Consider the following 12397-nt stretch of genomic DNA (forward strand, 5'->3'; position numbering starts at 1 on the left):
CAATTATATAAATAAAATATATAAATAAATCTTTAAAAAAAAGAACTCTGATCGTTCTCTAGAAACATTTTAATTTCATTTGAGTTTATTACAGAGATAGATATAAATAATAAAATTCAAGCACTAAAATATACCATATCCATAAATTTTGTTTTACCATATAAACACACATACCAAAAGAAAACAACAACCCTATAATCAATTTCAGTAGCATGGAGATCCATAACCATCTCATGGCCCAAGAGTCCATATTTTTAATTGAAATATTGTAGTTAACTAGCACATAGTTAAAGATCACCTCACAAATAATTATACAAACGCTAATGGTAAAGGCAAGTAACCTTTAAGTAAACTTAAAAGTTGCATTAAACAAAACATGTACTAAATTTTATGAATACTTTACTATAATTTCTTTAAAGCATGAATATGGAGTTCATTTAATTTTTCATTTACCTATCTCTACATAAAAATCTGAATTTTTCCATTGGGTGTTTAAAATACCACATATGCTGCATGTCTTCTTTTACCTGCAGTGACCATGGACTTAAAGCAGGACTTCTGGTCTATCCGTGGCCATATGATATACTTGGCCTTCGGTCTTTTGTGTCGTAGTGTTAGGAAACACAAGGTTAGACTCATCCCAGTTGCCATAGGAACTACAAAGCAACTGGCCACTGAATGAACACCTACAAATAAAAAATAAAACAATTCATTATCCCATTAAAATGTTCTGGAAGAAATGATACATTTCCTTTATCAAATAACTGTAACCCTGAGGTTTCTTCTTATTTGCTCTCATGAAACTCATTGTTGAAGCCAGGGGGGTAGCGCTGCATACCTTTAATCCCAGCAGTTAGGAGGCAGAGAGGCAGATGGATCTCTGTGATTTTGAGGCTAGCCCTATCTACAATGAGTCCCAGGTGAGCCAGAGCTACATAGTGAGACCCTGTCTCAGAAAAAAAAAAAAAAGGCAGAAACACTGCAATTTTCCCGGTGATAGGCCTCAGGAAGCAGACACAGGCGGATCTCTCAATTCAGGGCCAGCCTGGTCTACAGAGAAGGTTCCAGGACAGTCAGGGAGTCACAGAGCCCCTCAAAAACCAGACAAAAAAAAGTCATTCCTGGGGCTCTAGCTCTCATTTTTTGTCTTATTCTGAAACAGGTTTACACGTGTGTCCTTTTAAAAGCCATTCATATTATTTTTGAAGACACAAAAATGTAGGAAACTTGTGTCCTATCTACTTATCAATCATATTATGATTGATAGGATACATACCAGCCAGCTTTATGACATTAAGCACCAAAGAATTAGTAATTTTGTTCAACAGGCTAGAGCCTGCAGCTTTTGGTTGCACAGCAGAAATATCACCGGATCGTCCAATTCCATGGATGAACCTAAGCAAAAAAATAGGCCAAAACCCATACAGATACATTCAATGTTGAAGTAGTCAATACACGGGTTTACAAATAAATAACCAAAAACTAGCAGAGGTAGTTTTCTGTTGTTGTCAGTATATTTCATAAACAACTAAAGTAAAATACCTGAAGTTGAAACAGTTTCAATATGTTGTAGTAGCTAATCTACAAAGACCATCATTATCAAATTCTTTTCCCATGTTGGTCCACACCAAAAGATACAGTTTAATTCTCCTCCATATCTACATCTGGATTGTGTGGTGGGGGGTGGGGGTGGGGTGTGTTGTCCTTACTGACTTACTTTTGACCTGGAAGAACAGAAAAAGCCTCTGAGTTCTAAAATGTCATAAGAAGCACTAAGTCTACTTGGCTTCTAAAGAGTCTGCTAGTGTGCACTGCCTTCCAAAATCCAGCTGCCACAGTGGGAAGAGCTAACATAACAGAAGATGAGATCTGAGCCCTTAGCCATGTAAGCAAATCATCTTTTATAGACTGTCCACTCTCACCTTCAATAAGACTATAGTCTTAGCTGGCATTTGATAACTACACCAAAAACACATTGCTGAGCTCAGTTAACACACAGAACCAGGAAGAAATAATAATTTTAAGCCATTAGCTTTTGAAGTGATCTGTTTAAAACCACAGTAGAGGTAACATCCTATTCCCTCTTTTCTGCCTGCCAAAGCAGAGGGACAGATTCCAATCTAAAGCATGCTTTAGAGACTGTCCTAATTTGTTGGTGGTGGTGACAGTGGCCTTTTGAGACAGGATCTCACTAAGAAGCCCTGGCTGACCCTATACTTTGGACCCTTGCCCCTGTTTCTGCTAAGTGCTGGGATTACAGGCAGTGCCACCACCCAAGCAAAAACTTTCCTAATTTCTAAATTATGTTTCTATAAAATGAGTGTACAAATCCACGTGTCTTAAATTAGATGGTCCTATACACTTAAAAACACTAAAACTTGGAATACTCCAATTTTAAAAAGAAACAACTCCTTCTGATGCTCCATCTCTTACATTCAATTAGATCTGAAACTGTGTATAATGAGAGTATCAGGAGCACTAACTAGTACTGTACTTCTTTACAGGCATGCCTTATATACAAGACATCCATATGCATATCTATGGACCTTGTTACCAGGGCATTGTCAGACTGGAGATCTGCATCCCTACCCATTAGCCTCTCTTCTGACTGCAAATGTCTTCATTAAAATAAAATTTTAGTAAGCCTCAAATATTTCACGATTTCAAAACAAAAAAACAAGAAGTATTTAAGAGTTCATATTTCTCACAGAAAGGGTGGAATAAGCAGTCATATCCAAAAGCACTTCCAATCAAGGATTAAATCATTCTTGCCAGGCAGTGGCGGCACATGCCTTCAGTCCTAGGAGAGGCAGGTGAGACTCTTAAAAAAAATCACTTTTCAGAATGGAGTAAAATCTCAAAACTAATACAAATAATGTAATCATCTAATACAACTGCTCCCCCATCTGCTGGAATTCAGACAGTGATAAACACGCTCTACTCTCCAGTAAAACCTGTACATTACAAAGAAAACATGGCTGCAAGTGGGGTTGAACACCTTTAATCCTAAGAGTCAGGAGACAGAGGCAAGTGAATCTCTTTGCCTGAGGCCAGCGGGAGCTACAGAGTGAGTTCTAGACCAGCCACAGTTACAAAGTGAGAATGTCTTAAAAAAAAAACACACACACACAACAACAACACACAACCATGATGTATATCAAGTGAAGCTTGAAAAAAGAAATAGAAAGAGGGCCACACGCATGGTAAACACTCTGCAAGGCTGGCTGAACTTCTATGATTGTGGTAAGTTAGCAAGTGGCAGGCCAAGAACCAAAACATCTTCCCTCTGTGCGGCCTATCAACCCTGTGACTATTAGGTCAATCCTTCTGGAAGGGACAGAAACCCCCTAGCTTCACCCTCCCAGAAGCTAAGAATGTCATCAGACAACAGCCAGGGCCTGCTTTTCCTAAACATGCCTACCTCTATATTTCTACTAGTGTAGTCAAAAAGTGTCTTGGCCTATGATTTTGTTCTGCGACTATTTTACATAAAAATTTCATGAAACTGTTACCACTCCAGAAGAACATGATATTTGGTGTCACCTGTCACTTGTATGTATCTCTAGAATAACTCTTATTCCTTTTGAAGTGAACTGTGTTTTTTTTTTAAAGACTTGTTTATTTTATGTATATGAGTACACTGTAGCTGTCCTCAGACACACCAGAAGAGGACATCAGACCCCCTTACAGATGGTTGTGAGCCATCATGTGGTTGCTGGGAATTGAACTCAGGACCTCTGGAAGAACAGTCAGTGCTCTTAACCACCGAGCCATCTCCTCAGCCGTAACTATGCTTTTTAAAATTTTGTTTTGTTTTGCTTTATTAAGTTTTTATAACAGATGTACTAGTTTAAATATTGTCAGAACACAGCACCAGTGGTGTTGACCAGTCTGCTGGATCAAAGAGGAAACCACCATATATCAGAACTACTGTCTTGAAAGCTCCAAGTCTCTCAGTTCCATCTCGCAGTTCCGTTAGATTTCCGTACCCATTACCCATTTCATGAGGGAAGGGATTATTTCTGAGTGGAAACTTTATAATTTAGTAGGAATACCACCACCATTATTTTAAGGTCCTTCCACTCCCATTCCCAGAATGAATGAATAAATAATTTCATAAGTAGTTTAAGAACCATACCTGTAATGTCGTCGAGCAACCAAAGCAGAGGCCACTCTCCCTTCCCTTTCTCCCACACCACAATTACCCAAGAAATTGTTGCTATCCATGACTGCAAGCTCATGCAGAAAGAGTTCGAGGGTACTTTCATCCCAGCCATCCTCTGGACACTTGCCCTTTAAAAAAAAAAAAAAAAGTTATGGCATTTATATTCAGGTAAATTATCGGTCCCTAAAACTCCACATCAATGTACTTGAATTCTTTTTAATGTGTTTTAATGACCCTTGATTCCTCACATCAGAAATAAACCCAGCAGCTATGAAGGACCGTTTGCCAATTAGCCAAACGTTTGTTTTCTATTTGACTACAAACTTATAGAGGTTGCGGACATATGTAATATGGCCACTGAAGTTTGCGAGGGCTCAGTGGAGTTAGGGAAACTGAAAAGGTGACGTCCTCGGGTGAGTTTTCAAACTAGGGGCTGGCAGACCTTGGGGGCACTACGGTTCAGGACTCCCGTCAAGGAGCGAGGCCGGAGAGGTGCGGCGGGCAACTGCCCGCGGGCGCAGGTCTACGGGCCGTACGTGATCGATCCCCGAGTGGCCCCGGAGAACCAAGCCCTTGGACTTTGACAGCTCCGCACACCAAGGCGCCGCGCTGCCCCGCCCCTCTCGGCACACGCCGAGCCCAAGCGCCGAGGCAGCGGAGTACCTGCTCTAGAAGCAGCCGGATGAGGTGCTCGTGGGCGCGCCGAGCCTCGCAGCCCTGCCTCACGTAAGCCGGAGACACCCGCCGCTCGCCCGCCGCGAAGCTCTCCGGATTCATGACGGCGCCCACTGAACACACGCCGAGGCCCAGGATGCAGCGCGCCGCCCGGACGGTACGGGGCGGCCGTGGACCCAAAACACCCTAGGCCGCCGCCTTCGACTTCCGCGCATGCGCAGAGCCGTCTTGGTGGCCCTCCACTCCCATTCCCTAACACCACAAGCACTTGGGAAGAAGTTGGAAACCTTGAGTATTTATGAGAGAGCTGGCAAGATTAACGGGTTTCTGGCCAGAGGAAAGGGGAGTTGACTTGGGCTAGGTAAACCCTCTTATAACCAAGAACACTAGTACTTCAAAAGAGGGCAGAGAAGGCAGAAGGGCCATTGTGTGCTTCTCAGGAAATGACAATTTATGATCTGCTCCAGTCATCTTGTTTGAGTCTTCCCCAGACTGTGTCAGATTCCAGAACCTTACATCCATACATACCTTGATATATTTCAGCATTTCCTACTGCCTGACAACCTTAGGAAAGGATAGAGCCCTGCTCCCGTGGCAAATTTATCTCATGATAGTTACTCTTTTCATTTTAAATTATGCAGTGATCTGCAATAACTCAACCCACGATCATACTATGGGAAGGGGAACCTTATGCATATCTTACCCGAGAACTAGAGTTTTCTGTACTAAATTTAGATCTACAGAATTCCTTTAAGAACTTTGTACTAACATTTGTCCATGAATAGTGTGTCTTTAGAACATAGCAGTAATCTACCAAATGTGGGAATTCCTCACTGGTAGAACATATATGCACTTGTATGTCAGCAAGCAAGCACACATGGCCTGCAAATTCTATATGACTTTGAAATGTTTGAGGGAAGAAAAATTCTTCACCTTTTTGGGGCATCACAACAAAAATGGACAAGAAGCTATGGGACTCTGTAATGCACTATTTCATAGAACCGTAGCCATATAAAAATAAAGGCTCATGGGGAAAGAGGGGAGATGTGGGAAACAATGAAAATGTTCTGAGAGATCACTGCCAAGCCAGCTTTCTTACCCATTAAAATCCCTGAGCATACAAAGGTCACAATCCTTCAGCTATTCAAAGGCACCATTGTACACTACCGGTGCCTAGCCCCTGCCTTTGAAAAGAAAGGATGTGGTAAATGGTTGGACCTTTTGCTCGGCTAATCTCTGAGCCTCCCGGGACATTTGCTTAGGGGCTATATAAGATATCTTCAAAAGGATATCACATGTCTCTATGGAGCCACTCATTGCAACATAGACAAGCTGGTTAGTCTCCCAAGTCAACATTAGCTGTGAAGCTTGACAAAGATCACTGAGGTTAACTGAGGATCATTGTAACCTGCCTACAACATAGTCTAGGAAAAGTCTACATAAGTGGGCTGAACCATGACCTCAATGGCCATTTCATCATTTTTAGATTGATTTTTTAAAATGTCTTTTAGGTAGTATATGTCCATTTTCAGGGTGGTCTATGGTAGTTCCTTGCCAAAAGATACAGCCTGTATAGTCTCTCTGAGTTCTGATTTTATTTTAACCTGGGTCAAAAAAAAAAAAATCCTAACAATAACCAAGCCACTTACTTCTATCAAGAAGATCAAATTCTAGTCAAACCTAAAATGACTTCAGCAAGAATAGGAGATGGAGGGACATCTGCACTGCCTTGCCCTGTGGCAGAGGTGGGAAAGGGGGCAACAAAGTGCATGCTCACCTGCAACGCAAACTGGGAAGGGAAGGGAGCACTGAGAGGGAGGAAGGGGATGGAAGGAGGGAGGAAGGGATGGAAGAAGGGGATGGAGGGAGGGAGAGAGGGAGGAAGAGGATGGAGGGAGGGAGGAAGGGATGGAGGGAGAGAGGAAGGAAGGGGATGGAGGGAGGGAGGAAGGAGATAGAGGGAGGGAGGAAGGAGATGGAGGCAGGAGAAGAAAGGAGGACTAAAACCAAAGTATGCATGGAACCCACTATTTTGTGTACTAATGGTGTTTTTTAATTGAAAAGAAAACAGACCAGACTTCTGTCAGCATGAAAAGTTAGCCCAAGAAGATACTTCAAACTGAGGGTTTTAAAGAGATCTTTCAGAAACAGCCCATCTTCTAAAGCTATAGGCTAACCGGACCTTCATTACAAGCCGATGACCTTAAAGTAGACAGCTTCCTTTGCGGGCAAGGCTCCCATCTACTTGCATTCAGTAGAAAAGCTGCTCCCATCCTTCTCACTTTAGGTGGAGCCTGGCTTTTGACCTCTTTTCATTCTTGTGTAGGTGTAGGCCAGGACATATTTACTCTAATGCCGTTCACTTCTCTCAGCACAGTGGCTGCTATGTGGACGTCTATCACTGTCCCCATCACTTAAACACCCAAGCAATTTCAACCTCATTAAACAAGACTAGAGGGAAGCTCAACCTCTGGTGCTCCCACTTGCAATTATATGAACAACAGATCATAAGCATTTCAGCATAATCTCTTCACTGGTGTCCATCCCTCCCCAGGGGGGGAAAAGATTATTACAATATTGATCAGACCAACGGTGTTTTTGAATTTGAATTCAATCACCTTCGTAGGGTAATGGGCCAAATCCTTGCCACCTGGAAATGACTAGTTGAGATCCAAATGATACCAGCTAATGTAAAGCCTCATTTCTACCTTGGGTCATGAGTCATACATAGTCCCCACCATCTATCTCCCTGTGTCGCCCACTGAATCCATTTTCCATTTGGAGTGGACACCTAATCCCATTTGCTTCAAGCTGATACTTCTTGTACTTTAGGACTGTGATTCCAAGTTAGGCCTGTACAATTTTTGTCCCTACTCCAACTCAGGGTTGCCTGTTCCCAAAACCAGTCACATAAGATGTCCCATTTCTATGTAGCTGCCTTCAGTATCCCAAGGCCATCACCACTCCCCGATCCTGGCACACCTAAAACATTTTTAAATTACATTTTTCCCACTCCCCTGCATACATTTCTACAGATATTGGGCATCAGCACAAACAGACAAATAATTGGCTGGTATTCTGATCGGCCCGAGCAGTGGTTTTTATAGTCATATCTGCTCTTTCTCATTGGCTGGGTGCTTGTGCAGCATATAGTGTAGCCCCACCCCAGATTCCCCATCTTCCTGGGGCTTGGGATTCCCTTCCCCCTCTCTCTGACATGTGGGCTTAGTCATAGAGCAAGCTGTAGTTTTCCTTTCTTCTTTAAAGATTTTTTATTTGTGTGAATGTGACTTTGTCTGTGGGAATGTATGGCATGCATGTATGGGTGCCCCAAGGGGTCAGAAGAGTCTAATCCGTGGAGTTACAGGAGGTCAGAGCTGACCATGTTGGAGAGTGGGAACTACAATAGGTTCTTCTGAAAGAGCAATGAGCACTGTTTACCTCTGTGCCATGTCTCCACCTGAGCTAACCTAACAGCACAGAGGGCAGGCAGGCCTCCAGCTTTTTTGTGATTAGTAAACTTAAGTCTATTAAGGCATCTTTGGTTTGGGAAATAGATCATTTCTGTTTTATTTTTTTACCCTACTCACTAGCCCTCTGTTTTCTTTTTGAGCCCTTTGAAATGCTAGTTGTAGAGACTCAATTCAAGTGAGCCTGCCGATTTCTAAAGGACCCCAGGAAAACTCGTGTGTCTGTTCCTTGACAACTGCAGAAGCATGTCAGTCCTTGGGTGAAGTAGCCTAAAGTTAGGGCTGCCCGCCATAGAGCAACTTCCCATACAAAGTCCCAGGGAAACTCGTAGAAAGATTAAGGAAACATCTAGTGAAGCCAGAGCCGGGGGAGGGGTGGGGGAAGGAAAGTACACCATGCTCGAAGGGACAACAGGTGAGCCGGGGAAGACCGGAGAATGAGCCACCTCGAGTCTTTGGCCATGGAGGCATTTATTAAAACTAAAACTGTACAATGGGCAATAGCAAAAAATGTGTCCAGCTTTCTCCAGCCAACCGAAGAAGTAGCATTTAGCCATATTCTATTACTGCTGGAGTCAGCGAAAGGCGCGCCTGTGGCTCCAAGCTAGGTGCTGGACATGAGAGCACACTTAGGGCTAGCTGTTTTACCTTTTAGTTTTGTTGGGCTTGGCCCAGGGAGGAATAGATAATTGTATTTGTTGTCGTCCAGACCTGTGGGATAAACTGCTGCCTGAAGTGCATATTTTACATACCAAAGCGGACTCGGACTCCAAGTTCTCCCAGCATCCCTCAGTCCCTACCAGTTACTACAAGGCATGGCTGGCATACTCTGCCTTCTGACCTGAACTTTCCAACAAAACCAAAATAAGTAAATAAATAAATAAAGCTCATACTTATATAATCCATTTTGATCTTGCATCATACCTCTACCACCCCCCACCCCACCCCAAAACCTATCTCTGAATTTCTCTCTTCCTTAAAGAAAGAGAAGTGACACTTTCTCTTCCCACTTCCCTGTGGCGACTTCCCTGCCCTTCCTTGGGACCAGTAAACCCACCCTAGAGTGTCTTCCCAATAAACCTGCCTTTATATACTTAAATTTGGCTTGAATTGGATCGTTTCATCCATGGGGAATAATTTCAATCAGTTTCTCTTAGCTCCAAGGCCAGCTTAAAGTCTTAAGCGGTGCCCCTTTTTATTTTGTGGTTTGTTTTGGTGGTGGTGGTGGTGGAGTGTGTCTGTGTCTCTTTCAGACAGGGTCTCACTTTGTACTCTTAGCTGGCCTAGAATTCACTATATATACCAGGGTCCTGGAACTCACAGAGCCTGGAATATACCAGCCTCTGCTTCTTGCATTAAAGATGTGCCCCATCACATCCAGCCCAAACTGGTTGCTGGCATATTAGCATTTGAAAAGCTTTCAGCTGCTTTTTGGGACTTCTGTCTCCCAATCTCCTAACTCCTTGCGTTACCCTAATTAAATTATAAATCTAAGTGCAAAATCTGAGGTTGAGGTGGGAATTCACTGCCCACTGATTGTCTTCTACTCCCACAAAGCCTGACTTACAGTCAAAACATGCACAAAAGCACGCTTAATTTTCTATCTGTGGCTTATCTGAAAGCAATTGTTTTCATTCAACTAGCTGTCTAACTGAAACTGCCAGGCTCAAGGTCAAAGGTGAAAAGTTCAAAGGATGCCTAGTTATCTTGGAGAAGTGTCACAGTTGAATGATGGGAAACATGGGACCCCCAACTTTTGTAATGTCTCAGTCAACACCCAGCACTCAGAGTTACGGCAACCTAGTTTTCTAGAGCTGGCCTCAGGTGCACTGGGGTCTGGTCAGGTGCCGCAAAAAAACAGTCAATGGACCCCAGGCCAGATCTGTGACCAAAATGAATGGTGGTCATTTTTAAGCCACTATACTTTAGGGCAGTGTTAGGTCTCAAACCTGGGACAAATGGCTGAGGTGCCTACATAGCATATCAAAGTGGACCTGGCCACCAGGATCTCCCTGCAACAACCTCTACCTGGAACAGGGTCTTCCTAACTGGCCTGCCCTGCCCCCTACTCTCCAGTCCAGGGCTCAGATGCTCTTCCCAACCATTTTGGTTATCTGCTCTTTATCAGTACCTTTGGGCCTCCTGGCTGCTACACACTAGACTCTTCCTTCTCCCTTCTCCTTTCCCCTACATGGCACAGCTCAGTCTGGCCATGACTTTACCTGGACTCTCCCAAATGTCCCCGCCTCTAACTATGCTCTCCCACATATCTGCAATAAACTTCCTCCTCCACCATACCTAAGAGCAGACATGTTTCCCTCCCCTCTTTTCTTTTTCTTTCCTTTTTCTTTTCTTTCCTTTCCTTTCCTTTCCTTTCCTTTTCTTTCCTTTTCTTTTTTCTTTCCTTTTCTTTCCTTTTCTTTTTTCTTTCCTTTCCTTTTCTTTTTTCTTTCCTTTCCTTTTCTTTTTTCTTTCCTTTTCTTTCCTTTTCTTTCCTTTTCTTTTTTCTTTCCTTTCCTTTTCTTTTTTCTTTCCTTTCCTTTTCTTTTCTTTCCTTTCCTTTTCTTTTCTTTTCTTTTCTTTTCTTTTCTTTCCTTCCTTTCCTTTTCCTTTTTCTTTTCCTTTTCCTTTTCCTTTTCCTTCCCTTCCCTTCCCTTCTCTTCTTTTCAATTCTCTTCTCTTCTCTCTCTCTCTTCCTTCCTTCCTTTCTTTTTTCAAATTCAAGTACCTTTTGAAAATGACGAAAAATTGCTGTGAGTGTGAGTGATGTCTCAGTGAGTAAAGTGCTTGTTTGCCATGCCAACATGAGAACCTAAGTTCTTCAGCACTGTAAAAAGCTGGGTGTGGTGGCTAGCCTCTGTAATCTCAGAGCTGTGGAGGCAGAGACAGGAATCCCTAGAGCTAGCTGGCCAGAGTCAGTCTAGATGAGTTAATTGCTAACTCACAAGTTCTTAAAACAAATATAAGGTAGAAATGATTACGGAAAACACCCAGATTTGGCCTGTGTCCTTTACACACCTGCGTACACAATACACCCTCCATGGGCATGTACATACACATACATCAGACATACAGACACACTCATACATAGTCACCTACAAAGCTTGGTGCTAAGAGAGAACTGTTAAAAGGAGTGGGCAGATGTCTGTGCACTTGAGACATTTGAGACACATATTAGATATCAAAATAATTACAATGTAAACTTGTCCTTAAGATAAGTAAGCTGACAAGTGATTGCTGAGAATAAATGACAGTGACTCATGATATTTCAGCCTTCTACCTAAGGTGTCTGCATCACTGAGAACTTGGGCCCCATCCCAGATCTGAGGATCCTCACTGATAATTTTTATTATTTATTTAATATTCACACATGCATGTATGTTTGGATCCATTCCACCCTTCATGCCCTACCATCCCATTGCTCCCAGGTTGTGTTCTCTTTGTCTTAATTTTCATACCCAGAGTTCATATAATGCTGCCTGTGTGTGCATGGGTAAGCAGCATCTCAGGGCCTTTATCCTGAAGGAACTGACCCTCCCTCTCCCAGTGGTTGACGATTGCCAATGGCTACGCAGGGATGGGACTTCCTGAGCCACTCACCATCCATGCTGGGATTTGGTTGGCTTGATCTTGTGCGTGTCTTATGCGTGCAGTCTGTGAGTTCATGTGTGCAACCATGTTGTCATGTCCAGCAAACACTGTTTCACTACAGACATTCATTCTCTGGCTCTTCCAGTCTCCCCACACCTCAGGGGAGACCCCAGGAATTTCTTGGCCATTATTACATCTTGACAAGCAACATCTAATCTCTGAAATACCATCAGTACCATACTCAGTATTCGCCTCATCCTTTTTCTCCTGAGACTTCTTTACTTCGATATTAAGGTTCTCCCTCCTCCCTTGTTCCCTGCCATAATTTTATTTGAATGGGTTTTTGAGACAGGGTTTCTTTATGTGTAGCCCTGCTCATGTTTCTATAGCTCTGTAAACCAGGCTGGCCTTAAACTACAGAGAATGGCCTGCCTCTGCCTCCTGAGGGCTGGATGGGTACTTCATCACCAGCTCATAATTTTAATTCTTTAAAAAA

The 12397-nt window shown here is 43.0% G+C and overlaps 1 protein-coding gene across 3 annotated transcripts in view; it reads right to left on the reverse strand.

Moving 5' to 3' along the window:
* Nucleotides 1-4996, reverse strand: part of Sepsecs (Sep (O-phosphoserine) tRNA:Sec (selenocysteine) tRNA synthase) — a 29838-nt gene extending 24842 nt beyond the window's left edge. Inside the window, exons 1-4 of one of the 3 annotated variants that reach the window (XM_029477423.2) lie at nt 4608-4707; nt 4139-4293; nt 1277-1395; nt 528-686 (exon numbers count right to left, since the gene is read on the reverse strand). In XM_029477423.2, the coding sequence (XP_029333283.1) occupies nt 528-686; nt 1277-1395; nt 4139-4227 (367 nt within the window). In that variant the 5' untranslated portion in view covers nt 4228-4293; nt 4608-4707. Of the gene's footprint in view, nt 1-527; nt 687-1276; nt 1396-2708; nt 4103-4138; nt 4294-4607; nt 4708-4828 lie in introns of those variants that run through there. The other 2 variants (XM_021162976.3, XM_029477424.2) reach the window with 2 other exon arrangements.
* Between the last annotated feature and the right edge of the window lie 7401 nt (nt 4997-12397).

This window comes from Mus caroli, unplaced genomic scaffold, assembly GCF_978045245.1.
Source record: "Mus caroli unplaced genomic scaffold, Mus_caroli_1 scaffold_4, whole genome shotgun sequence".
Taxonomy (NCBI): domain Eukaryota; kingdom Metazoa; phylum Chordata; class Mammalia; order Rodentia; family Muridae; genus Mus; species Mus caroli.